The sequence below is a fragment of the Eschscholzia californica genome, unplaced genomic scaffold (genome assembly GCF_041429995.1).
Source record: "Eschscholzia californica isolate CP2 unplaced genomic scaffold, dmEscCali1.0.p SCAF_2, whole genome shotgun sequence".
In the NCBI taxonomy this organism is placed as follows: Eukaryota; Viridiplantae; Streptophyta; class Magnoliopsida; order Ranunculales; family Papaveraceae; genus Eschscholzia; species Eschscholzia californica.
Window position 1 is genome coordinate 64,568,776 of NW_028238309.1, and position 23,276 is coordinate 64,592,051.

At 36.3% G+C, this 23,276-nt stretch overlaps 3 protein-coding genes across 6 annotated transcripts; all 3 read left to right on the forward strand.

The window, feature by feature from the left end:
- Window positions 1-494: 494 nt before the first annotated feature.
- On the forward strand, window positions 495-9,827 carry LOC147560304 (uncharacterized). Its single transcript, XM_086659255.1, has 15 exons — window positions 495-2,069; window positions 2,795-2,902; window positions 2,991-3,181; window positions 3,272-3,482; window positions 3,601-3,838; window positions 3,939-4,089; window positions 5,344-5,656; window positions 6,330-6,420; window positions 6,513-7,852; window positions 7,926-8,039; window positions 8,156-8,349; window positions 8,444-8,654; window positions 8,777-9,014; window positions 9,125-9,275; window positions 9,383-9,827. Exons 1-15 carry the CDS (start codon window positions 617-619, stop codon window positions 9,677-9,679), a joined length of 5,301 nt encoding a protein of 1,766 aa, XP_086515381.1. The 5' UTR covers window positions 495-616; the 3' UTR covers window positions 9,680-9,827.
- A 939-nt stretch (window positions 9,828-10,766) lies between these two features.
- On the forward strand, window positions 10,767-14,810 carry LOC147560305 (G-type lectin S-receptor-like serine/threonine-protein kinase SD1-13). The gene is made up of 8 exons (XM_086662491.1): window positions 10,767-10,851; window positions 10,940-12,398; window positions 12,695-12,802; window positions 12,891-13,045; window positions 13,147-13,357; window positions 13,455-13,692; window positions 13,957-14,107; window positions 14,370-14,810. The coding sequence occupies exons 2-8, from the start codon at window positions 11,081-11,083 to the stop codon at window positions 14,682-14,684; spliced, it is 2,496 nt and encodes an 831-aa protein (XP_086518617.1). The 5' UTR covers window positions 10,767-10,851; window positions 10,940-11,080; the 3' UTR covers window positions 14,685-14,810.
- A 3,572-nt stretch (window positions 14,811-18,382) lies between these two features.
- LOC147560306 (G-type lectin S-receptor-like serine/threonine-protein kinase At1g11300) lies at window positions 18,383-23,238 on the forward strand. Of its 4 annotated transcripts, none has more exons than XM_086662484.1 (9): window positions 18,758-19,107; window positions 19,702-20,385; window positions 20,833-21,183; window positions 21,373-21,486; window positions 21,570-21,763; window positions 21,858-22,068; window positions 22,190-22,427; window positions 22,542-22,692; window positions 22,800-23,238. In XM_086662484.1, exons 2-9 carry the CDS (start codon window positions 19,878-19,880, stop codon window positions 23,094-23,096), a joined length of 2,064 nt encoding a protein of 687 aa, XP_086518610.1. In that variant the 5' UTR covers window positions 18,758-19,107; window positions 19,702-19,877; the 3' UTR covers window positions 23,097-23,238. The 4 variants fall into 4 exon arrangements, with proteins under 4 accessions (XP_086518609.1, XP_086518610.1, XP_086518608.1 ...); XM_086662485.1 differs by lacking the exon at window positions 18,758-19,107 and adding an exon at window positions 19,464-19,574; XM_086662483.1 differs by having other exon boundaries at window positions 18,383-19,107; window positions 19,702-21,183.
- The last annotated feature ends 38 nt before the right edge of the window (window positions 23,239-23,276 follow it).

Sequence of the window (23,276 nt, forward strand, 5' to 3'; positions counted from 1 at the left end):
CGCAACTATTACAGTGTACTTATATATTGATTTACTCCTGTGGTCTTCAAACTTATGGAAGACTAAAGAGGGTAACATATTAGTTCATGTTAAAAAATTGATGAGTGTGACAGTAAGAAATAGAATGTTATACATGAGATTCATGTTTTTTGAGATTATATATTGCTTTCGAGGCTTTCACACCTCGACAATGACTCTTCAACTCTCTCTTTGTCTCTGTCTGTCTTCCTTAAAATCAAAATAAAATATTGTTTTTGATATATGCTGATGTCTGTTTGAATTTGATTTTGACTGAGAAGATTTCCTCTATAACAGAGGAAAAATCAAGTCAGGAAACATACTAAAGAAGAAGTAGAAGAGAAGATGAGGAGGATAGGTGGATTGTGGAAGAAAACCAAATCAGCTCTTTCAGGTTCAGGTTTTTCTTCAACTGTTACTTCGAGTTTATCTTAATCATCCTTCTTTCATCTTCATGTTCGTAGTAGCCACTGGTTTCTGAGTCAAGGAGTACCTGAGTAACTTATTTGCTTCTATTTATCTTTTTTCTTTTGATCATCATTTGTAAGATAAATATGCTCAATTCTCGAGGCACCGAGGAAGAGAAGAAGTAATTGTAATGTCGAAGTCGGCTGGAGGAAGTTCTCTCTCCCTGTCTCTCTTACTAGAACCTGTTACCTTTTTTCCACTTCAGTACTCCATATTTAGAAAAAATCAAATACGAAAAATAGTTCTTATGGGTATGAACAGAAATTTCATGTTTCTTCCTTCTATTTTCGTCACCCTTTCATTCATTATTCCTCATTACAGTGCAGTGAATTTTATTACATCCTCCCAATACATATCAAACTCCGAAACTGTAGTTTCCTCACAGCAAAACTTCAGACTGGGCTTCTTTAGCCCTGGTATTTCGACATATCGTTATGTCGGAATTTGGTACGACAATATTGCTGAACAAACCGCCGTTTGGATTGCTAATCCGAACAACCCAATAAACGACTCATCAGGTGTTCTAAAGATTGGAGAAGATGGAAATCTTGTTGTTTTAAACGGACGAGGAAATGTTTTATGGACTACAAATGTTAGTCTCTCCACCTCTAATAGTACCATTGCCGAGTTGTTGGATTCGGGTAATCTTGTTCTTCGAGAAAGATTTAGTAACCAATCGTTTATATGGCAGAGTTTTGAGCACCCCTCGAACACGTTGTTGCCAACTATGAAGATTGGAATTAACTTAAAAACGGGTAAGAAACGAGTTTTGACATCATGGAGAGAGACAAATTCTGATCCTTCAACTGGAAATTTCACTCTTGAATTAGACCCTTCAGACGTTACTCAGTTAATCATCAAGAGTGTCTCAGATAATCGACTGTATTGGCGAAGTGGTCCATACAACAACAGAGTTTTCTTAGGCGTGCCTACAATGTATAATGTTTATATTAATGGATTCGTTGTTAATAGAGACGATCTAGAAGGAACTGCTTATCTAACTCTAGGCGATGGAGATAAGCCTTTACAAATAAGACTTTCTTTAGAACCTGATGGGAATTTTGTACGAAAGAGTTGGAGCGAAAGGAACAAAGAATGGGTAGAAACTTGGGTTTCAAGACTTTCGGACTGTGATATTTACGGTAAATGTGGACCTTTCGGAAACTGTGATTCCTTGGCTTCTCCAATATGTAATTGTTTGAAGGGGTTCAAATCGAAATTTGAAAAAGAATGGAGGAATGGGAATTGGTCTGGTGGGTGTGTGAGGAAAACAGAATTGCAATGTGAGAGAAAACATCAAACAAATATTTCTAATGATGGAGAATCGGATGAAGCAGATGGATTCTTGAAACTGGAGCATATGAAAGTCCCTGATTTTGTCAATTTGTGGAGAGCTGATAACACAGAGGGTTGCCAAAACAAGTGTTTAAACAACTGTTCTTGCATAGCTTTCTCCTTCGACAGTAACATTGGGTGTATGTGGTGGTCTGGAAATTTGACCGATGTACAGAAATTCTCTAAATTCTCTAACTACTTTCAAGCCGGAACTGATTTGTACTTGCGTGTTCCGTATTCAGAGCTTGGTATGTCTTAAATTCTCTTACCTCTTGCTTCCTCTTGGACTAATTTTTTTGACAATGATATACTTAATTACTCATGTCTATAAGTTATTGATTAATGGAGTTTAACAGTGTATTGTTTCATGAAAGTTTCGTTAACTGTGATTCAATCTAATAGTAACACAAATTTAAGATAGAAGTTTAGTACATGAAAAAGAACTTATAGAAAATAAACAGATTTTGAATTCTTCCTTGTGGTGGTCAAATGTTATTGAGTCTTTGCTTTGAAAATATAAACTTGTTTATTAATAGAAAAATATATCCAACTCATAGAACGGTTCCATTCTTATGATCGACTATACCAAGTCCTAGGGGTTGAATCTTCTTTTGAGAGAAAATGTCCGTAAGTTTCGAACATGAGTTGGCCTTGAAGGGCTATTAGCCTATTAACATAAGCTAGCTTACCCTCACCAGTTTCCAAAAAATGAAGTTTTGGTTTCGGTGGAAATTTAGGTCAGCCTGGAAGTGGAAAGATTTTGCTCATTTCGACCGAAAAGTTTCAAAATTTTGTATCCTTCACAAAGCATTGTTAAAAGAAACTTAGTTAAATCGGTTTCAATGGAAACTTCGGTAGCCATGGAAATGGAAGTATTTCAAATTTTAGTTACTTGCCGATGTCTAAAATTAACTACCTGTAATTGGTTTCCTTTTCCATTTTAGATTAAACGATTTCTCCTTTATGAATGCAGATAAAAAGAAGGATTTAAAGAAAGTTATCATAGTTACAGTTTCTATAGGAGTGATGATACTGATTGTTTGCACATATTTTAGTTGGAGATGGATTTCAAAACAAAAAGGTAACGTGCCAAATTTTCTACGGTTTCTCTTTACCTAGATAAATTTATCTGGTTAAATTTGTCTTCTGCACACTCATTGTGTTACCAGGAGGCAGAAAGAAAAACATGAAACTTTCGTTCTTCGATTTGGATGATACTAGTGGCAGTCAATCAGATCCAAACATAATTGGTTCAAACCCAGACCTTAAGATATTTGATATTGAAACACTGGCTATGGCTACTAACAACTTTAGCGGAGCGAATAAGCTTGGACATGGTGGTTTTGGTTCGGTTTACAAGGTAGCAGTCTATACTATTACTGGTTAGAACACTCTTCATGTCATTTCGTATTGTAATAATTGCGAGCAACGTATTCAATTATCTTTCCAGGGAATTTTGTTTGATGGAAAAGAAATAGCAGTGAAAAGGCTTTCAAAGTTCTCCGGGCAAGGCTTAGAAGAGTTCAAGAATGAAGTTGTAGTAATCTCAAAACTTCAACACAGAAATCTGGTTAGACTTTTAGGTTGCTGTTATGAAGGGGAAGAGAAGATGTTGATCTATGAATACATGCCCAACAAGAGCTTGGATGCTTTTCTCTTTGGTTTATTTTTTCTCCAACTTCTTGAATTCTCTGCGCTTATTCAACACAATTCTAATTCACCTTTTTCTACTATTACTGCTTCTATTTTACTTTTCTTTTGTGGGCGCTTCTTGATCAGATCCAACCAAACGAGCAACCTTGGATTGGAGGAAAAGAATTCAAATTATCGAGGGGATAAGTCGAGGGATTCTTTATCTCCATAGAGATTCAAGATTAAAAGTCATTCATAGAGATCTGAAGGCAAGTAACATCTTGTTAGATGAAAGCTTGATTCCTAAAATTTCAGATTTTGGAATGGCAAGAATTTTTTGTGGGGATGAATTCCAAGCAAACACCAAAAGGGTTGTTGGGACATAGTAAGTATATATCTTTACTTGACTTAGTCTTCTTCTTCTTCATAATCTTGATAGTATCTTTCAGAACGAGAATTCGTTTTCATTTAAGTTTTTAATGCAGTGGTTATATGGCTCCTGAGTATGCAATGGACGGTCAATTTTCAGAAAAATCTGACGTTTTCAGTTTCGGGATTTTGCTTCTAGAGATTGTGAGTGGAAAAAGAAGCACTAGCTTTTACCATGAAGAGCTGCCCTTAAGCCTTTCCGGATATGTAAGTTTTCCTTGCTTTATATTATGGCCTGTTTGGATGAAGGAAAAAAAAAGTAGTGACTCAAGTAAATGGGCACGGTTTATAAGCAGGCTCTTATGTGTCTAGGTGTCAATATCACACTGGTTCCGTAGAGTTTGTCTTGGTCTATTTGGTAAACTGAAATCCTAGAAATCAAGTGTCTCAAGAAAATACAAATCCCACCAAATTTCTTTCCCGAATATTTCATCCCTACGAGTTGATATGATTTAAGTGATTTCAATACTATAACCGCCACCAAACCATCTGCACCCCATCACCGAAACCCTCCCCACGCCACGACCACCAGGAACACGATGACATCAAGTCCAATCCAAGACCACCACCACCATCATTAGGTCCAAACAAACCTATCACCAAGACGACCAAACCTAGCAACAAACCATGGGCACCGCCAGCTACTGTTATAAAAAACGTTCGATGCGCACGCCTCGAGGTGACCCTCGAGGCAAGTGGTTGCCTGGTGCCTTGACGCGTACATACTTAGTGTCAACATTAAAAAAAAATTGCAGTTGATTTTCAGTGCTATTTTGGAGTTGTTGGACAACATTATAAAGCATTAGAATTTTTTTTATTAAACACTTACAGACTTTATATTACGGTAGTATAAAAAAGCTATGTTATATTATGTTATGTTTTCATATAATTTGAAGTCACCTCCCTTCAACAAAATAGTTTATGCATTTTATGCATCGAGGCATGCCTCTGATAGCAAACTGGCTTGAGGGGAGAAAACGTATTTTAAAACATTGCTGCCAGCTTATTATCACCACCGCCACCTAACTGTAATCACCAACCCCAGGTGAACGCCACGAAACCACCACCAACACTACCACAACCAACACACCCCAGACCACGTGGTAACACTATCACCACCATCACCGCCACAACTTCCAAAATAAGTTTATGAATTCAGTTTTGTTCTGCCAAATTTACATATGGTCACTATCAAAAATCTAAGATGAGGTCAATATTGTAAATAACAAAATACTAGGATATCTTATTGTTGCAAAGAAGTGAATGACCAAATAGAAAATGCATGGCCGAGTTTCAGAATTATCGGGATTCCTAATTGGTTCCCAAATTGACACTGGAAAATCCGCGGAGATCATTTTTCTAAGGATTCTTATTTCCTAGTTCCTTCATCCAAACAGACCATTTAACAACATTACCTTTACTTGTCCGAGCAAGTACATGATCTTGACTTTTTTGTTTCAGGCATGGAAATTGTGCAATGAAAACAAGATGCAATCATTCATTGATCCGACTTTGTCTTCGGAATCATTTTTCGAGTCTGAAATATTGAGATGCATTCACGTGGGATTGTTGTGTGTCCAAGAATTTGCAGTAGATAGACCAACTATGTGGACAACACTTTCAATGCTTACAAGTCAAATTGCAACTCTTCCTACTCCAAAGCAACCCCCATTTACACAGAGACCAATTGTTTCTCCTGCTTCAGGTTCATTTCAGCTGAACCGGAAAGAAACTTCAATAAACAAAGTAACTATTACCACGATTGAAGGTCGTTAAATACGGGGCAAAGCCGCAAAGCATCTGTTTTCACTTGAATTGGAGCTCAAATTGCAGAATCTGCAGCTGGGATTTTCGAGTCTGTAATTGGTCAGTAGCAGTAGATAATCTAATGATTAGGTAGGGAGCATTTTAAAATGCACAGCTCGCATGTATAAGAAGTAAATTTGCATTTTGAGCAATTCGTTGGATTGAAGATATTTAGGGACAGTTATTTGGTTTTGCAGTTTGAAACATCCAACTTGTGTGGTACTGTAAATATCCATATTAAATGCTACTGAAAAAATGTATAAATGAAATGAGCTTGTGGTAAAGGAACCTCCATCTTAACTTCAACATTGAATTGGTGGACCAAACAGTCGCCTACTTGGGTGTCTTAACTAATAATATGCAGCTCTAGAATTGAATGATTGATCATAACTCCATGACCTTGACTCTGCTAACTCATGGTATTGGTACTTAATGAAACTATTCAAAGAATCGTAACCTCCAGGACCTCGACCACGGCCATGGCCATGACCTTTTACAGAATGGAATGGGTAGGAAACTACAACTATCACTTTCCCACTCTCTGTTTGCTTCAAAAAGTAAAATGAACTTCTCTTTTGAGATATTTTTTGTCTTTTTCTTTTCTTCAACTAATTGCTGATTTTTGTTTGACTTTGACTTAGATTTCCTTCATAAAAAGGGCAGTATCACCTTGGCAACAGAAGTGCTTCAGCTGAATCAAGGCTCTCTATATCTGAAGCAAGGAGTAGCTGGGTAACTTTATCTACAGGAAAAACTCTTCCCCTTTCACATTATAAAAACTAAATCACTTGAGACTTCTGTTTAGCTTACTTGTTTTGATCTTTTGTGAGAAATTTTATACAACCCCATACAACAATTCTTATGGGTAGTAAAAGAAATATCATGTTTCTTCCTTATCTCTTCTTCACCCTTTCTTTCACAATGCTTTGTTGCTATGCAATAAATTCTATTACTTCCACCCAATATTTAACAGACTCTCAAACTGTAGTTTCTTTAGAAGAAAACTTCAGACTAGGCTTCTTTAGCCCTCGTAATTCATCATATCGTTATGTCGGAATTTGGTACAATAAAGTTTCTGAACAGACCACAGTTTGGGTTGCTAACCGAAACAATCCAATAAACGATTCGTCAGGTATTCTTAAGATTGCAGAGGATGGAAATCTTGTAGTTTTAAACGGACGAGGAAACATATTGTGGACGACAAATGTCACTGTCTTTACTTCTAACAGTACCATGGCTGAGTTATCGAACTCTGGTAATCTTGTTCTTCGAGAAAAATTTAGTAACGGAAGGATCATATGGGAGAGTTTTGAACAACCGTCAAACACATATATACCAAATATGAAGATTGGCTTTAACTTAAAAACAGGTGAGAAACGAGTTTTAACATCATGGAGAGATACAAATTCTGATCCTTCAAGTGGAAGCTTCATTCTGGAGTTAGACCCTTCAAACATTCCTCAGGCAATCATCAAGAGTGTCTCAGATAATAGACGGTATTGGCGAAGTGGTCCATGGAACAATGAAATTTTTATAGGAGTTCCGGGACTGTATCATGCATATACGGGATGTGATGTTATAAGAAATAATCAAGAAGGAACTACTTATCTAACTCTTCTTGATATATACAAGAATTACTTATATGGATATGTCTTAGACTCTAATGGTACATTTATACAAAAAGTATGGATTGAAGCAGAAAAGATATGGTTCGACCATTGGTCTTCGAGGGTATCAGACTGCGATGTTTATGGTTACTGTGGAACTTTCGGAAGCTGTGATGTATTAAACTCACCAATATGTAGTTGCTTGAGAGGGTTCAAGCCGAAATTTGAAAATGACTGGAGTGAAGGGAATTGGTCTGGCGGGTGTGTGAGGAAAACAGGATTGCAGTGTGAAAGAATGAATGAAACTAATAATGAAGCAGATGGGTTCTTGAAACTGGAGTGGATGAAAGTTCCTGATTATGTCAATTCTTGGATAGCGGAAACCACAGAGGAATGCCAAAATAAGTGTTTGAAAAACTGCTCTTGCACAGCTTACTCCTATGATAACAACATCGGATGTATGTGGTGGAACGGGAATTTAATCGACGTCCAGAAATTCTCTAACTACTCTGAGGTCGGAGCTGACATTTATTTGCGAGTTGCATATTCAGAACTCAGTAAGGCCTAATTTTCTTTATCTCAATGTTTGTTATTAGGTTGTAATATACATTATTGGATTGTTCCTTTTAGATGCAGACAAGAAGAGAGATATGAAGCAAATTATCATAATTACAGTTTCTATAGGAGTGCTTATACTGATTCTCTGCACATATTTTATTTGGAGAAGGATTTCGAAAGAAAGAGGTACCTGGTCAGGATTGCTAATATATATATATATATATATATATATATATATATATATATATCTACAAAATATTGATAAGTTTGTTCAGTCTCGTAAATATTCGTTGTCAAAATAGGAAAAAGGAAGAAAGACATGAATCATTTATTCGAAATTGATGATTCCGATGGCATTGGCAATGAATCAGAGCGAAACGCAATTGGGGCAAACCCAGACCTCAATATATTTGATGTAGAAACACTGGGTAACGCTACGAACAACTTCTCCGAAGAAAATAAGCTTGGGCACGGTGGGTTTGGTTCCGTGTACAAGGTAGTTGGATTTTATTATTTTGATATTGCTCAAATCACTCTTCATGTTACTCAGATTGTAAAATTACGAGTAATGTATTGAACTATCTTTGCAGGGGATTTTATTTGACGGAAAAGAAATAGCGGTGAAAAGGTTATCGAAGAGCTCCGGACAAGGTTTAGAAGAGTTCAAGAATGAAGTCATTGTGATCTCTAAACTCCAACACAAGAATCTTGTTAGACTTTTAGGTTGTTGTTGTGAAGGAGAAGAGAAGATGTTGATCTATGAATACTTGCCAAACAAAGGCTTGGACGCATTTCTCTTCGGTTTGATTTTTTCTACATCTGGATTTCTCTACGCTTATTCAATATATTTGTGAGATTAGTTTTCTTCTATCTGTTATGGATCTACTTGACATGTTTCTATATATATGGTGCTCTTTGATCAGATCCAACCAAGCGAATAATCTTAGACTGGAGAAAACGAAATCAAATTATTGAGGGGATAAGTCGAGGAATTCTCTATCTTCACACAGATTCAAGATTAAAAGTCATTCATAGAGATCTTAAAGCGAGTAACATCTTGTTAGATGAAGATCTAGTTCCTAAAATTTCGGACTTTGGAATGGCAAGAATTTTTTTTGGAGATGAATTCCAAGCAAACACTAACAGGGTAGTCGGAACATAGTAAGTATATATATATTATCCTAGTTTTTCTTAATTTTGATTGCTTTCACTACACTATTAAACATGTTTCAAAATCAGTATGTGTTTTTCATTACAAAATTTTAACGCAGTGGTTATATGGCTCCTGAGTATGCAATGGAAGGTCGATTTTCAGAAAAGTCCGATGTTTTCAGTTTCGGAGTTTTGCTGCTGGAGATTGTAAGTGGAGTAAGAAGTACTAACTTTTACCAAGATGAGCTTGCCATAAGTCTTTCGGAATATGTAAGTTTTCATGGATTACTTTTAATTTATTCAAGCAGATAAGCATTGTAGCAACGTTATACATACTGGTCTGAGAAAGTACATGAGCTTTGAATATTTTGTTTCAGGCGTGGAAAATGTGGAACGAAAACAAGATGGAGTTGTTGATCGACCCAATATTGTCGTCTGAATCAGTTTTCGAGGCTGAAATGTTGAGATGCTTACATGTGGGGTTGTTGTGTGTGCAAGAATATGCAGTGGACAGGCCAACCATGATGACAACTCTTTCGATGCTTACAGGTGAAATTACAACTCTTCCTACTCCGAAGCGATCTGCATTTACACAGAGACCAATTGTAAGTTCATCTCAGCAGATAAAATCTTCAATAGATGATGCAAGTATTACCACCATGGATGGTCGTTAACTTGTGTGTTTATTTTATTTATTTTCATTTCGTTAGAGTCCGAAAATTAAGATACAATTTTCTATAAACCGTGTCAACTGTTTGGGATATGTCCTGCAGAAGTTATAAATGTTGTCATTAATATAAGATCAAGTTGTTGTTTTATATATATATATATCGGTTGCACATAACTAAGACACAAGCATTTGTATACGTGATTTACAAGAGAGATATGATACGTCAACTTGTTAACTACACTCATAATCCAGATGGGGTGGTTCGCTTTTGATTATAAGATACAGGACCAACATGACACACGTATTGAGTTCGTCCACCATAAGTCTTTGATGGTGATTTTCGGCTCATGAGTCGTGACCTAAAGATTAAAACTGCAATAGCATAAAAACGGGGATCCTCATAGTCGTACATGCTCTGCTTGTTTACTCGATGGCTTTGATTCCATCCACAATGAGGTTTCTATGATCCAATATCGAGATAGAGTTGGGCCTCTGGATTTTCCGATTGAGAATGGACTCACCGATTAAGATACATACCCTGCATCTTCAGATTTATTTCTTTCTGATAACAATATGCTACTTATAATTTGCAAAGTAAGATAAGTTGGCGATTCTTTCCTTGTAAGCCGGTTTTCGAGGAGACATATGGTCGATGGTCTCTAACGTGGTATCAGAGCTAGACTTAGTAACCTTAGTCCGGCATGGAGGGGGACTGACGAGTGACTCTATCTTTGGCATTCAGGGGACCCGAGGATTAGAATTTGCGAAGTAGTGAGAGATTTTTTTTAACTTAGAAACATCGGAATCAGTACAATCCGTTAGGGGAATTGAAAATGGGCTTGGTAAGAGTGGAAAGAATATATGATTTAACATGTGCCTTTAGGCCTTAGAGCACATGTTAGGAGGATCCTAAATGAAATGAGTATTAATATGGGTAGTTCCATCTCAACTGCAAGACTACCTACATGAAACTAGTGGTAAACCACAACTCTTGCTGTCTCTCTCTCTCTCTCTCTCTCTCTCTCTCTCTCTCTGACAAAATGACTTTGGAAGCTGATGTGGTATGTTCTTGACCACATTTCTCCATCATCTGATTTTTTTAAATCTCAATGATTTAAAATTTACTTTATCTTCCTTTACGGTCAAGGCAGTGAAGAATTGATGGCAATGTCACTTGTAAGCATTGAAAGTGTTGTCCTCATAATTGGTCTGTCCACAGCATATCCTTGCACACACAACAACCCCACATTGATTCATCATTAAGAAGAAATTACAATAAAAACAAGTATGAAAGTTTTCTTTGATTAACTCTTTAATAAACTGCATCTCTCTTTCTCTCTAGTACATGTTACTTCTTTTCTATTTCAGTAAGAAATAGTTTGAAACAAGCAAGTAAATAACAATAATGGGTAGTGAAAGAAAATTCATATTTCTTCTTTCACTCTTCATCACCCTTTCATTCATAACTCTTCATTCCTATGCATTAGATTTTCTTACATCCACTCAATACATAACAGGCTCCCAAACTATAGTTTCCTCAAAAGAAAACTTCAGACTTGGCTTCTTTAGCCTGGGTAGTTCTACAAATCGTTATGTTGGAGTTTGGTACAACATTATTCCTGGAAACACCACAGTTTGGGTTGCTAACCGAAACAAACCAATGAACGATTCTTCGGGTGTTCTAAAGATTGCAGAAGATGGAAATCTTGTTGTTTTAAGCGGACGAGGGAATGTTTTATGGACTACAAATGTTAGTCTCTCCACCTCTAATAGTACCATGGCTGAGTTGTTGGATTCGGGTAATCTTGTTCTCCGAGAATCATTTAGTAATGGAAGCAGGGTCATATGGCAGAGTTTCGAACACCCCTCGAACACATTATTGCCAACTATGAAGATTGGTATTAACATGAAAACAGGTGAGGAAAAAGTCTTAACATCATGGAGAGATACAAATTCAGATCCTTCAACTGGAAACTTCATACTTGAATTAGACCCTTCAAACTTTTCTCAGTTAATTATCAAGAAAGTCTCAGATAATCGACTATATTGGCGAAGTGGTCCATGGAACAATCAAAATTTTATAGGCATACCGCAAATGCATAGCCTCTCTGGGAACAGATTTAATATTACTAAAGACGATGAAGAAGGAACTACATATATAACTCTAGGTGATGAATATTCACCCATAATAATAAGATTGTTCTTAGAATCTGATGGAAAACTTGCACAACAAGATTGGCATGTAACGACCCAAGAATGGGTCGATAATTGGTACTCAAGACTCTCAGAGTGCGACATTTACGGTAAGTGTGGACCTTTTGGAAGCTGTGATGCATTGAGTTCACCAATATGTAGTTGTTTGAGAGGGTTCAAACCGAAATTTGATATAGAATGGAAGAAAGGGAATTGGTCTGGTGGGTGTGAGAGAAAAACAGAATTGCTGTGTGAGAGAAAGAATGAAACTAAAAATTCTAATGAAGCAGCAGATGACTTCTTGAAACTGGAGAAGATGAAAGTTCCTGATTTTGTCAATTCTAGGGTAGCTGATAACACAGAGGATTGCCAAATGAAGTGTTTAAACAACTGTTCTTGCATAGCTTACTCTTATGAGAGTGAAATTGGGTGTATGTGGTGGTCTGGAAAATTGATCGACGTACAGAAATTCTCTAACTTCTCTCAGGCCGGAGCTGATTTTTACTTGCGCATTCCGTATTCAAAGCTTGGTAAGGCCTTCACTTCTTTGTGAGAATAGTCCCACATGGTAAAAATAGTACAACAGTAAGCAAAAACATATTTTCTAAGTCCTCCCCACTTATACCAATTGATTTTTGAGTTTGAAGTCCACAAACTTAACATGGTATGTAACATGATAGTCGTGATAGCTTAATATGCATGTGATTCGAAAATGACACATGTTAGGCTCAAAGAACTCCGCGGTGGAGGGAGATGGATGTCTACAAACTTTAAAATTCTACACTTTTTTTTATCTTTATTGACTGATATTATGTACTAATTGCAGATACGAAGAGAGAATTAAAGAAAGTTATCATAATTTCAGTCTCTACAGGAATGGTTATACTGATTCTCGGCACGTATTTTAGTTTCAGGTGTATGTCAAAACAAAGAGGTGACTTGCCAGGATTTATTTATATCTCTAAGAAGCTAAGACAACTTATCTAGTTTAGTTGGTTTAATATATACTAATTTTGAAACAGGAAAAAGGAAAAAAGGAAAGAAACTCCAGTTATTCGATTCTGATGGTGCAAACCAAGAATTTAGGATATTTGATATCGAAACGCTGGCTACTGCTACAGACAACTTTAACAGCAAAAATAAGCTTGGACATGGTGGTTTTGGTTCAGTCTATAAGGTAGTTAGATATATCACTTTTTACTAATTAAATCACTCTTCAATTCTTCATGTTATTCAAATTGCAAAAATTACGGGTAAGATATTGAAATATCTCGTTAGGGAACTTTGTTTGACGGAAAAGAAATAGCAGTGAAAAGGCTTTCTAAAAGCTCTGGACAAGGCTTAAAGGAATTCAAGAATGAAGTTATAGTGATCTCGAAACTCCAACACAGAAACTTGGTTAGACTTTTAGGTTGTTGTTCTGAAGGGGAAGAAAAGATGTTGATATATGAATACTTGCCCAATAAAAGCTTGGATGCATTTCTCTTTGGTAAGATTTTTGCGTCCGATTAATTGAATTCTTACGCATGTAACGTACACTTCCGCATATGTCTTTCCAATCTATGATACTTGTATTTTTATATCAGATCCAACCAAACAAGCAATCTTAGATTGGAAGATACGATTTCAAATTATCGTGGGGATAAGTCGAGGGATTCTTTATCTCCATAGAGATTCAAGATTAAAAGTCATTCACAGAGATTTAAAGCCAAGTAATATATTGTTAGATGAAGGCTTGATTCCTAAAATTTCAGATTTTGGAATGGCAAGGATTTTTGGTGGAGATGAACTCCAAGCAAATACTAGAAGGGTTGTAGGGACATAGTAAGTATATACATTTATGTGACTATGTAGTGTTTGTTTTTTCTCTAAGACGGCTTCGAAATTGTTTGTTTTTGTTTGACTCATTATCTCTGCTCGTCTGAAAGGCTGATTCAGGTTGATATTTTATCTGTTTGATTTAGATGATTCTGATTCAAACAACGCAAAAACTACCTAGTTCTTCCTCTTCATATATTGATAGTTACGAGGACATTGTTAAATATCATTTAGAACCAGAATTTTTTTCATATAGTAATCGTATTGCAGTGGTTATATGGCTCCTGAGTATGCAATGGAAGGTCGATTTTCTGAAAAGTCAGACGTTTTCAGCTTCGGAGTTATGCTTTTAGAGATTGTAAGTGGAAAAAGAAGTTCTAGCTTTTACCATGAAGAGCTTCCCTTAAGCCTTTCGGCATATGTAAGTCTTCCTCAATTATTTTCAGTTTATTCGAGCACTTTAAGCCTAGGGAGCCCGCCATATGGGGACTCCCTATGACCTGTCTAACCCATTTGGGCTAAAAGACAAAGACTAAACCACTTTCTCTCTCTAGAATTTTCTTTGTCTTTTAGCCCAAATGGGTTTGACGGGTCATAGGGAGTCCCCATATGGCGGGCTCCCTAGACTTATTGTTATCTTTACTTGTCTGAGCTAGTACATGATCTTGACTTTTTCATATCAGGCATGGAAATTGTGGAACGAAAACAAGACGGAGTTATTGATTGATCCGATATTGTTCTCGGAACCAATTTACGAACCTCAAATTCTGAGATGCATACATGTGGGGTTGTTGTGTGTGCAAGAATGTGCAGTGGACAGACCAATTATGAAGACAACACTTTCAATGCTTACAAGTGAAATAGCAACTCTTCCTACTCCTAAGCAACCTGCATTTACACAGAGACCAATTGCATCTTCAGATTCAAGTTCATCGCAGTTGAACCAACCAAAATGTTCAATAAATGATGCAACTATTACCACCATTCAAGGCCGGTGAGTTATTTATGTCCAATTCATTTGATTAGAAATATCTTAAAATAATTTTCCACAAACTGTGTCAACTGTCAAGGATATATCGTGCAGATATTACGCTGATGTTTATAAATAAAATAACAATTTCATATGTATCTATTGTACTTGCCTAGGACGCCAGATGCATATGCATAGGTGTTCTTCTTTGATTTGGGACATATAAGACCATAATGACACATTGAGCTTGTCAATCATGACTCTTCAATCGTGATATTTAGCGGTGCAACCATCATTTACATGCAGACCAACTATGTCTTCTGATTCGAGTTCATGTCAACTATGTCTTCTGACTAAGCAAAATAGCTTTTACCACCACCCAGTAATCCTGGAAAGCATATACTAAATTGGAACTTGAGTTTTGGAGTCTTTGTAGGGCAAATATGTGTACAGTAATGTGAGTCCCACGTAGCTTGGGAGAGCTTCCACTGTGGGTTATAGGTGCTTGCTCAAGCTTAGTAAGTTTGGAGGCATTTTGGCATGGAGAGTTTTTGTTAGGAACAAAACCATGAATCTTTTGACCCTAGGTGTGAATAACTGCCAAGACTTACGACCTTACAAAAGTAAGATAGGAGTAGAGAATTGATTCATCATTAAGGCGTAGTTACGAATGCATAATTTCGAGTATGTAAGAAGTAAATTCGCATGGTGAGACCCTTGTCTCAAGCCTCTGCTTTCTCTCAACTAGGCCATTTTGAGCATGTCAGTAGACGTGTACTTGAAAATGTAAAATAGATGGGAGGACATCAGATTTTCTTATTATGGTAAACCCACTGAAAAGAAAAATATGTGAATGAAATGATCTTGACATTATGAGTTATTGGTGAGGGTAGATCCATCTCGACTTCAACATTTAATAACGGGACCAGACAATCGGCCACTGGGGAAAGGGGGGGGGGGGGGGGGGGGTCTAACTAATAATATGGAGCTGTAAAATTGAATGATTGATGAAATCTGTATGACCTTGACTCTGATATACTTATGGAATATTGATAATTGATGAAATTATTCAATGGGTCCTGTAAGAAACTGGCATGCTCATGACTATGACTTCTCTATATTCAAGACTCTGCTTTACTTGACCTTGACTCGATTTGCTTGAACTCGAAAAAAAACAAGATGTTATATAAATCCCTAAATATGAATCAAAGTGTCAGATGAAAGACTGTTAGATTTTCTAATACTTGTCCCTTTCACATTTATCTTCAGTTAGGTTGTTGGATGGTGCATAATATGTCAGTCAGTGTCTCCACTTCAATGCCCTTTGCTCACTTTGGCTATGGTTTAAGGTCCATGTTTTAGCTTTTTGGTTCTCTAGTTTGTGACCAACTTGCCTTTTGGCTCCTTGTTTTTTTCAAATTAAAAAGTGACTCCGTTTTATAAAATCGTCAGTTAACTTTCACACCTGTTTCCATTATTACCCTTTCTCTAATTAGTATTTTCTTACTATATTCTTGGACATAAGTAGTCGTCGTCTCGTCAACGACCTTAATGAGATTTTTTCTTTGTTTAATCTTTTTCTTCGTCTTTTTTCTCCCATGAAGAGATTTAAGAACAATATCATATACCAAAGATTTAAGAACAATATCATATACCAAATGCATCTTTTGCTAACCTCAACAGAATGACAAAATCAACTGGCTTTATTCTATCATGGAGTCAAAAATATTAAACATCTAGATCATTACCCACTTTTCTAGTGAAGGAAAAATATTCAATCTACCAACAGAAAACATTAAACTACTTCAGAATTGAAAAGTAACAGAGAGAATGGTACATGCAATAGCTTCTATCCAAAGCGAGTAATCAAATAAGTGGCAGCATCTTGCATTTATCTCATGTAATTTAAGCAATATATATATATATATCTATAGTAAACATTGTAATAAATTTGTCGGGCTTTAGATCTCTTTCATATTGTCGGGTTTTAGGCCTCTTTCATTATGGTTTAAATTAGGTGGTTATCGTGCTCATCACATCTTCATGACGTATCAAATACCTTGTAAAAAATAACGTAGATTGTAGTCGATTTCTCAAAAAAAAAAAAAAAAAAGTTTCAATAGCTGCGTAAAGCCCTAAATGAGAACTATTGAAATTTTCGGTTAAAAAGCCCACCTTTTGGGCCCTAACAGGAAATAAAGGCGACCAATTATTTACACCTCAAATCAAGCCCAATTACACCTCTCGATTGGCATTTTCGAGGCATCCAATATTTTCTTTATTATCCATTTATTTCCCTCTCTTTCTATTTTCTGTCTTTCTACACTAACCGGAAATAGGTCATCGAAACCAGTCATGTCATAAACGGAGGTATGATCATCTGGAACTTTATTTTTTGGGGCAGTTGCAGACTCATTACTTATGGATGTAGATAGAACAAAAACATGATTGTGCAGATTTCATCATTAAGCCTAGTGAACCCAAACCCAACTCTAAGTTGGCCGGTCATCTCATGGCAAAGGATATTAAAAAATATCCAAACATTAGTATAAATGATGTTACGAGAAAATTTCTCAAAGACTATGACATTGATTTGAGCTACTACTATTCTTATGGTGGTAAGACGTTTGCAATGAACAAAGCATTTGGTGAAAAAGGCAAATTTTACGCGAAGCTGAAGTGGTAGTTAGATGCATTGGAATGTACCAATCTTATCAGCCGAATTGATTTGCAAGTTGATGAAAATAGTCATAGGTTTGTTAGAGGTTTTATTGCGCTTCGTGTATCTAGTTCTGGTTTTCAACATTGTCGACCTGTTATTTATGTCGATGGAACTTTTGCAAAGACAAGATTTAATGGTTGCATCCTCGCTGCCGCTACAAAGGATGCCAACAATGGTATGTATGCATTTAATGGTTGCCCTCACATTTTTTTTAATTCAATATTATTCTAATCATCTACAACACCAAAGTTTATGTTGTTGTGTATTATATTATGTTTCTTGCATGATCTTCACTGCATTTAGTTATTTCTTTTGTGCCCCTTCCAGGTTTGTTTCCAATTGCGTATGCTGTAGTCGATGTGGAACATGAGGATAACTAGGATTGATTTTTTCGAAACCTTAAGTTTGTTGTGGATGTTGAAAAAATATACACCTTCATATCGGACAAACATGCTGGAATTATCAATGGAGTCAGGAGTGTGTTTCCGACAACTCATCGCTCTTATTGTGCATGGCGTTCAAGGTGCAACCTCAATGTTAGAATACGCAATGGAGCATGAAGGTCCAAGTATTTTTACAATTTAATGTTTAAGTCGGCCCTGGCATTACCTATAAGTGAGTATCAGTCAACAGTTGATCATATGGTGGAGATGGGTGGATCCAATGTGTCTAGATTTTTCGAATCTCTAAATCGAGAAACATGGGCAGACTCATTTTTTTTCCTGGACAAAGGTATTTATGTTACATACACAATTACGCTTGTCACCAATTACTTTCATCTGCACTTTCCATTCCCGATAGTGCTTCCGCAAATACATTAATGTTGCTAGTTACGTTTTAATTTAATGTAGTTAATAAGTTCTATGCTACAGACATGATTCACTCTCTAGCAGCTCTATAAACTTTGAAGTATATAACCTGCTGAAGTTATAGATCGTAAAGTTATGTTGTTAACCGCATTTTCATTCTACTAATCTTTTGTACTTAAGTTCTATATTAAATAGGAACGGAGTAATCTCTTCTCAACTTTCTGAAAGTTTTAATTCAATGATAAAAAAAGGCACTGCTTCTTCCTATTACCGCAATGTTAGATGCTATTAGAAAAAAGATTATGAACAAGATTTCAAGATGATAAAGCATCGTGAAGCAGCTATCTGATGGACTACCTTTCTTTGCCCGTCCATAAACGACGAACAAGATGTGAAAAACAAAATATGAAAACTGGAGGTTCGTCGAGGCTGCCCCTTTAATTTGAAAATCAACGGAGATCATTTTTCTAAGGATTCTTATTTCCTAGTTTCCTTCATCCAAACAGACCATTTAACAACACTATCTTTACTTATCCAAGCAAGTACATGGTCTTGAATTTCTTGTTTCAGGCATGGAAATTGTGCAATGAAAACATGATGCAGTCATTTATCAATCCGACTTTTGTCTTCGGAATCATTTTTCGAGTCTGAAGTATTGAGATGCATTCATTTTTCGAGTCTGAATTTGCAGTTGACAGACCAACTATTTGGACAACACTTTCAATGCTTACAAGTGAAATTGCAACTCTTCCTACTCCAAAGCAACCTTCAATAAACAAAGTAACTATTACCACCATTGAAGGCCGTTGAATACTGGGCAAAGCATCTGTTTTCACTGGCATTGGAGTTCAAATTGCAGAATCTGCTGCCGGGGTTTTCGAGTCTGTAGTTGCGCAGTAGCTGTATAATCTACTGATTAGGTAAGGAGCATTTTCAAATGCAAAACTTGCGTGTATATGTGAGAATAGTCCCACATGGGAGAATGGGTAACTAGCAACCAAGAATATAAGATATAGGTCCTCTCCACTCATTGCCAATTGGTTTTGAGTTGGATGACCACAAACTTAACAGTATAAGAAGTAAATTAGCATGTTGAGCAATTCGTTGGGATTGAAGATACTTAGAGACAGTTATTTGCTGTTGCTGTTTGAAAAATCCAACTTGTGTGTTATTGTAAATATCCATGTATATCTACTGACAAAAAACAATCTACAAAAGACATTTAATTGGTGGACCAAACAGTTCCCTATATACTTGGGTGTCTCTAAAATTGAATGGTTGATCATAACTCCATGACTTTGACTCTGCTAACTCATGGTATTGGTACTTAATGAAACTATTCAAGGATCGAAACCCCCACGCCCTTGACCTTGACGGAATGAAATCGGTAGGAAACTACAACCATCTCTCTCCCTCTATCTGTTTGTTTCGAAAAGTAAAATGAACTTCTTTTTTGAGATATTTTTGCCTTTTTTTCCTTCAACTAATTGCTATTTTGTTTGACTTTGACTTAGATTTCCTTCATAAAAAGGGCAGTATCACCTTGGCAACAGAAGTGCTTCAGCTGAATAAAAGCTTTCTACAGGCAAAACTCCTCTTACCCTTTCACATTATAAAAACTAAATCACTTCTCCTTCTGTTTAGCTTACTTGTTTTGGTCTTTTGTGAGAAAATTTGTAAACCAATTCTTATGGGTAGTAAAAGAAAAATCATGTTTCTTCCTAATCTCTTCTTCACCCTTTCTTTCACAACTCTTCATTGCTATGCAATAAATTCTATTACATCCATCCAATATGTAACAGACTCTCAAACTGTAGTTTCTTTAGAAGAAAACTACAGTCTAGGCTTCTTTAGCCCTCGTAATTCATCATATCGTTATGTCGGAATTTGGTACACTAAAGTTTCTGAACAGACCACAATTTGGGTTGCTAATAGAAACAATCCAGTAAACGATTCAACAGGTATTCTTAAGATTGCAGAGGATGGAAATCTTGTAGTTTTGAATGGACGAGGAAACGTATTGTGGACAACAAATGTCACTGTCTTTACTTCTAACAGTACCATGGCTGAGTTATCAGATTCGGGTAATCTTGTTCTTCGAGAAAAAATTGGTAACGGAAGGATCATATGGGAGAGTTTTGAGCAACCATCAAACACATACTTGGCAAATATGACAATTGGTTTTAACTTGAAAACAGGTGAGAAACGAGTTTTAACATCATGGAAAGATAAAGATTCTGATCCTTCAACTGGGAACTTCATTCTGGAGTTAGACCCTTCAGACATCCCTCAGTTAATTATCACGAGTGTCTCAGATAATAGACGGCATTGGCAAAGTGGTCCATGGAACAAAATCATTTTTATAGGAGTACCGATAATGTATCATAAGTATAATGCATTTGATGTTATAAGAAATAATCAAGAAGAAACTGCTTATCTAACTCTTCCTGATTTATTCAAAAATTACATTTATGGATTTGTCTTAGACTCTAATGGTACATTTACACAAAAGATATGGATTGAAGCAAAAAAGGAATGGATAGACAATTGGTCTTCAAGGGTATCAGAGTGTGATGTTTATGGTTACTGTGGAACTTTCGGAAGCTGTGATGTATTAAACTCGCCAATATGTAGTTGCTTGACAGGGTTCAAGCCGAAATTCGAAAATGAATGGAGTGAAGGGAATTGGTCCGGTGGGTGTGTGAGGAAAACAGAATTGCAGTGTGAAAGAATGAATGAAAAAACTAATAATGAAGCAGACGGGTTCTTGAAACTGGAGTGGATGAAAGTTCCCGATTATGTCAATTCTTGGAGAGCGGAAACCACAGAGGAATGCCAAAATAAGTGTTTGAAAAACTGCTCTTGCACAGCTTACTCCTACGATAGAAACATCGGATGTATGTGGTGGAATGGGAATTTAATCGACATACAGAAATTCTCTAACTACTCTGAGGTCGGAGCTGATATTCACTTGCGAGTTGCATATTCAGAACTCAGTAAGGCCTAATTTTCTTTATCTCCATGTTTGATATTATGTTCGGTTAAGTTTGTGGTCATCCAACTCAAAACCAATTGGTAACGAGTGGAGAGAACCTATATTATATTCTTGGTTGCTAGTTACCCCTTCTCCCGTGTGGGACTATTCTCACAGGTTGTAATATACATTATTGGATTGTTCCTTGTAGATGCAGACAAGAAGAGACATATGAAGCATATTATCATAATTACAGTTTCTATAGGAGTGCTTATACTGATTCTCTGCACATATTTTATTTGGAGAAGGATTTCGAAAGAAAGAGGTACCTGGTTAGGATTGCTAATATATATCTCTACAAAATCTTGTTAAGTTCGTTCATCTCATGAATTTTCATTGTCAAAATAGGAAAAAGGAAGAAAGGCATGAATCATTTATTCGAAATTGGTGATTCCGATGGCATTGGCAATCAATCAGAGCGAAACGCAGTCGGTGCAAACCCAGACCTCAATATATTTGATATAGAAACACTGGGTATTGCTACGAACAACTACTCCAAAGAAAATAAGATTGGGCATGGTGGGTTTGGTTCCGTCTACAAGGTAGTTGGATTATATTATTTTGATATTGCTCAAATCACTCATCATGTTACTCAGATTGTAAAATTACGAGTAACGTATTCAATTATCTCCGCAGGGGATTTTATTTGATGGAAAAGAAATAGCGGTGAAAAGGCTATCGAAGAGCTCCGGACAAGGTTTAGAAGAGTTCAAGAATGAAGTCATTGTGATCTCTAAACTCCAACACAAGAATCTTGTTAGACTTTTAGGTTGTTGTTTTGAAGGAGAAGAGAAGATGTTGATCTATGAATACTTGCCAAACAAAGGCTTGGACGCATTTCTCTTCGGTTTGATTTTTCTACATCTGGATTTCTCTACGCTTATTCAATATATTTCCTAGATTGTCTTTCTTCTATATGTTATGGATCTACTTGACATGTTTCTATATATATGGTGCTCTTTGATCAGATCCAACCAAACGAGTAATCTTAGACTGGAGAAAACGAAATCAAATTATTGAGGAGATAAGTCGAGGAATTCTCTATCTTCACACAGATTCAAGATTAAAAGTCATTCATAGAGATCTTAAAGCGAGTAACATCTTGTTAGATGAAGATCTGATTCCTAAAATTTCGGACTTCGGAATGGCAAGAATTTTTTGTGGAGATGAATTCCAAGCAAACACTAACAGGGTAGTCGGAACATAGTAAGTATACAAATATATATAAGGCTACTTTTCCTCAATTTTGATTGCTCTTTATACACTATCAAACATGTTTCAAAATCAGTATGTGTTTTTCATTCAAAATTTTTAACGCAGTGGTTATATGGCTCCTGAGTATGCAATGGAAGGTCAATTTTCAGAAAAGTCCGACGTTTTCAGTTTCGGGGTTTTGCTTCTGGAGATTGTAAGTGGAGAAAGAAGTACTAACTTTTATCAAGATGGGCTTCCAATAAGTCTTTCGGAATATGTAAGTCTTGATGGATTACTTTTAATTTATTCAAGCAGATAAGTACTCTAGCAACATTATACATACTGGTGTATGAAAGTACATGAGCTTTGGGTATTTTGTTTCAGGCGTGGAAAATATGGAAAGAAAACAAGATGGGGTTGTTGATCGATCCAATATTGTTGTCTGAATCAGTTTTCGAGGCTGAAATGTTGAGATGCTTACATGTGGGGTTGTTGTGTGTGCAAGAATATGCAGTGGACAGACCAACCATGATGACAACTCTTTCGATGCTTACAGGTGAAATTACAACTCTTCCTACTCCGAAGCGATCTGCATTTACACAAAGACGAACTGTAAGTTCATCTCAGCAGATAAAATCTTCAATAGATGATGCAACTATTACCACCATGGATGGTCGTTGAATTACGTGTTTATTTTTTTATCATTTCGTTAGAGTCCGAAAATTAAGATAAAATGTTCTATAAACCATGTTAACTATTTGGGATATGTCCTGCATAAGTTATTATTGTTGTCATTAATATAAGATCAGGTGGTTGTTTTATACATATCCGTTTACAAATAACTAAGACAAGCATTTGAAT

What these genes read in the sequence shown, in the direction of transcription:
- LOC147560304 (XM_086659255.1), top strand. Translation starts at nt 617, where the DNA reads ATGTCGAAGTCGGCTGGAGGAAGTTCTCTCTCCCTGTCTCTCTTACTA. An exon ending in AAGGATTTCGAAAGAAAGAG is followed by an intron (nt 8,040 to 8,155) that starts GTACCTGGTCAG and finishes TTGTCAAAATAG; the next exon opens with GAAAAAGGAAGAAAGACATG. An exon ending in CTTGGACGCATTTCTCTTCG is followed by an intron (nt 8,655 to 8,776) that starts GTTTGATTTTTT and finishes CTCTTTGATCAG; the next exon opens with ATCCAACCAAGCGAATAATC.
- LOC147560306 (XM_086662483.1), top strand. Translation starts at nt 19,878, where the DNA reads ATGGGTAGTAAAAGAAAAATCATGTTTCTTCCTAATCTCTTCTTCACC. An exon ending in GGTTTGGTTCCGTCTACAAG is followed by an intron (nt 21,764 to 21,857) that starts GTAGTTGGATTA and finishes TTATCTCCGCAG; the next exon opens with GGGATTTTATTTGATGGAAA. An exon ending in AACAGGGTAGTCGGAACATA is followed by an intron (nt 22,428 to 22,541) that starts GTAAGTATACAA and finishes TTTTTAACGCAG; the next exon opens with TGGTTATATGGCTCCTGAGT.
- LOC147560305 (XM_086662491.1), top strand. Translation starts at nt 11,081, where the DNA reads ATGGGTAGTGAAAGAAAATTCATATTTCTTCTTTCACTCTTCATCACC. An exon ending in CTTGGATGCATTTCTCTTTG is followed by an intron (nt 13,358 to 13,454) that starts GTAAGATTTTTG and finishes TTTTTATATCAG; the next exon opens with ATCCAACCAAACAAGCAATC. An exon ending in CCTTAAGCCTTTCGGCATAT is followed by an intron (nt 14,108 to 14,369) that starts GTAAGTCTTCCT and finishes TTTTCATATCAG; the next exon opens with GCATGGAAATTGTGGAACGA.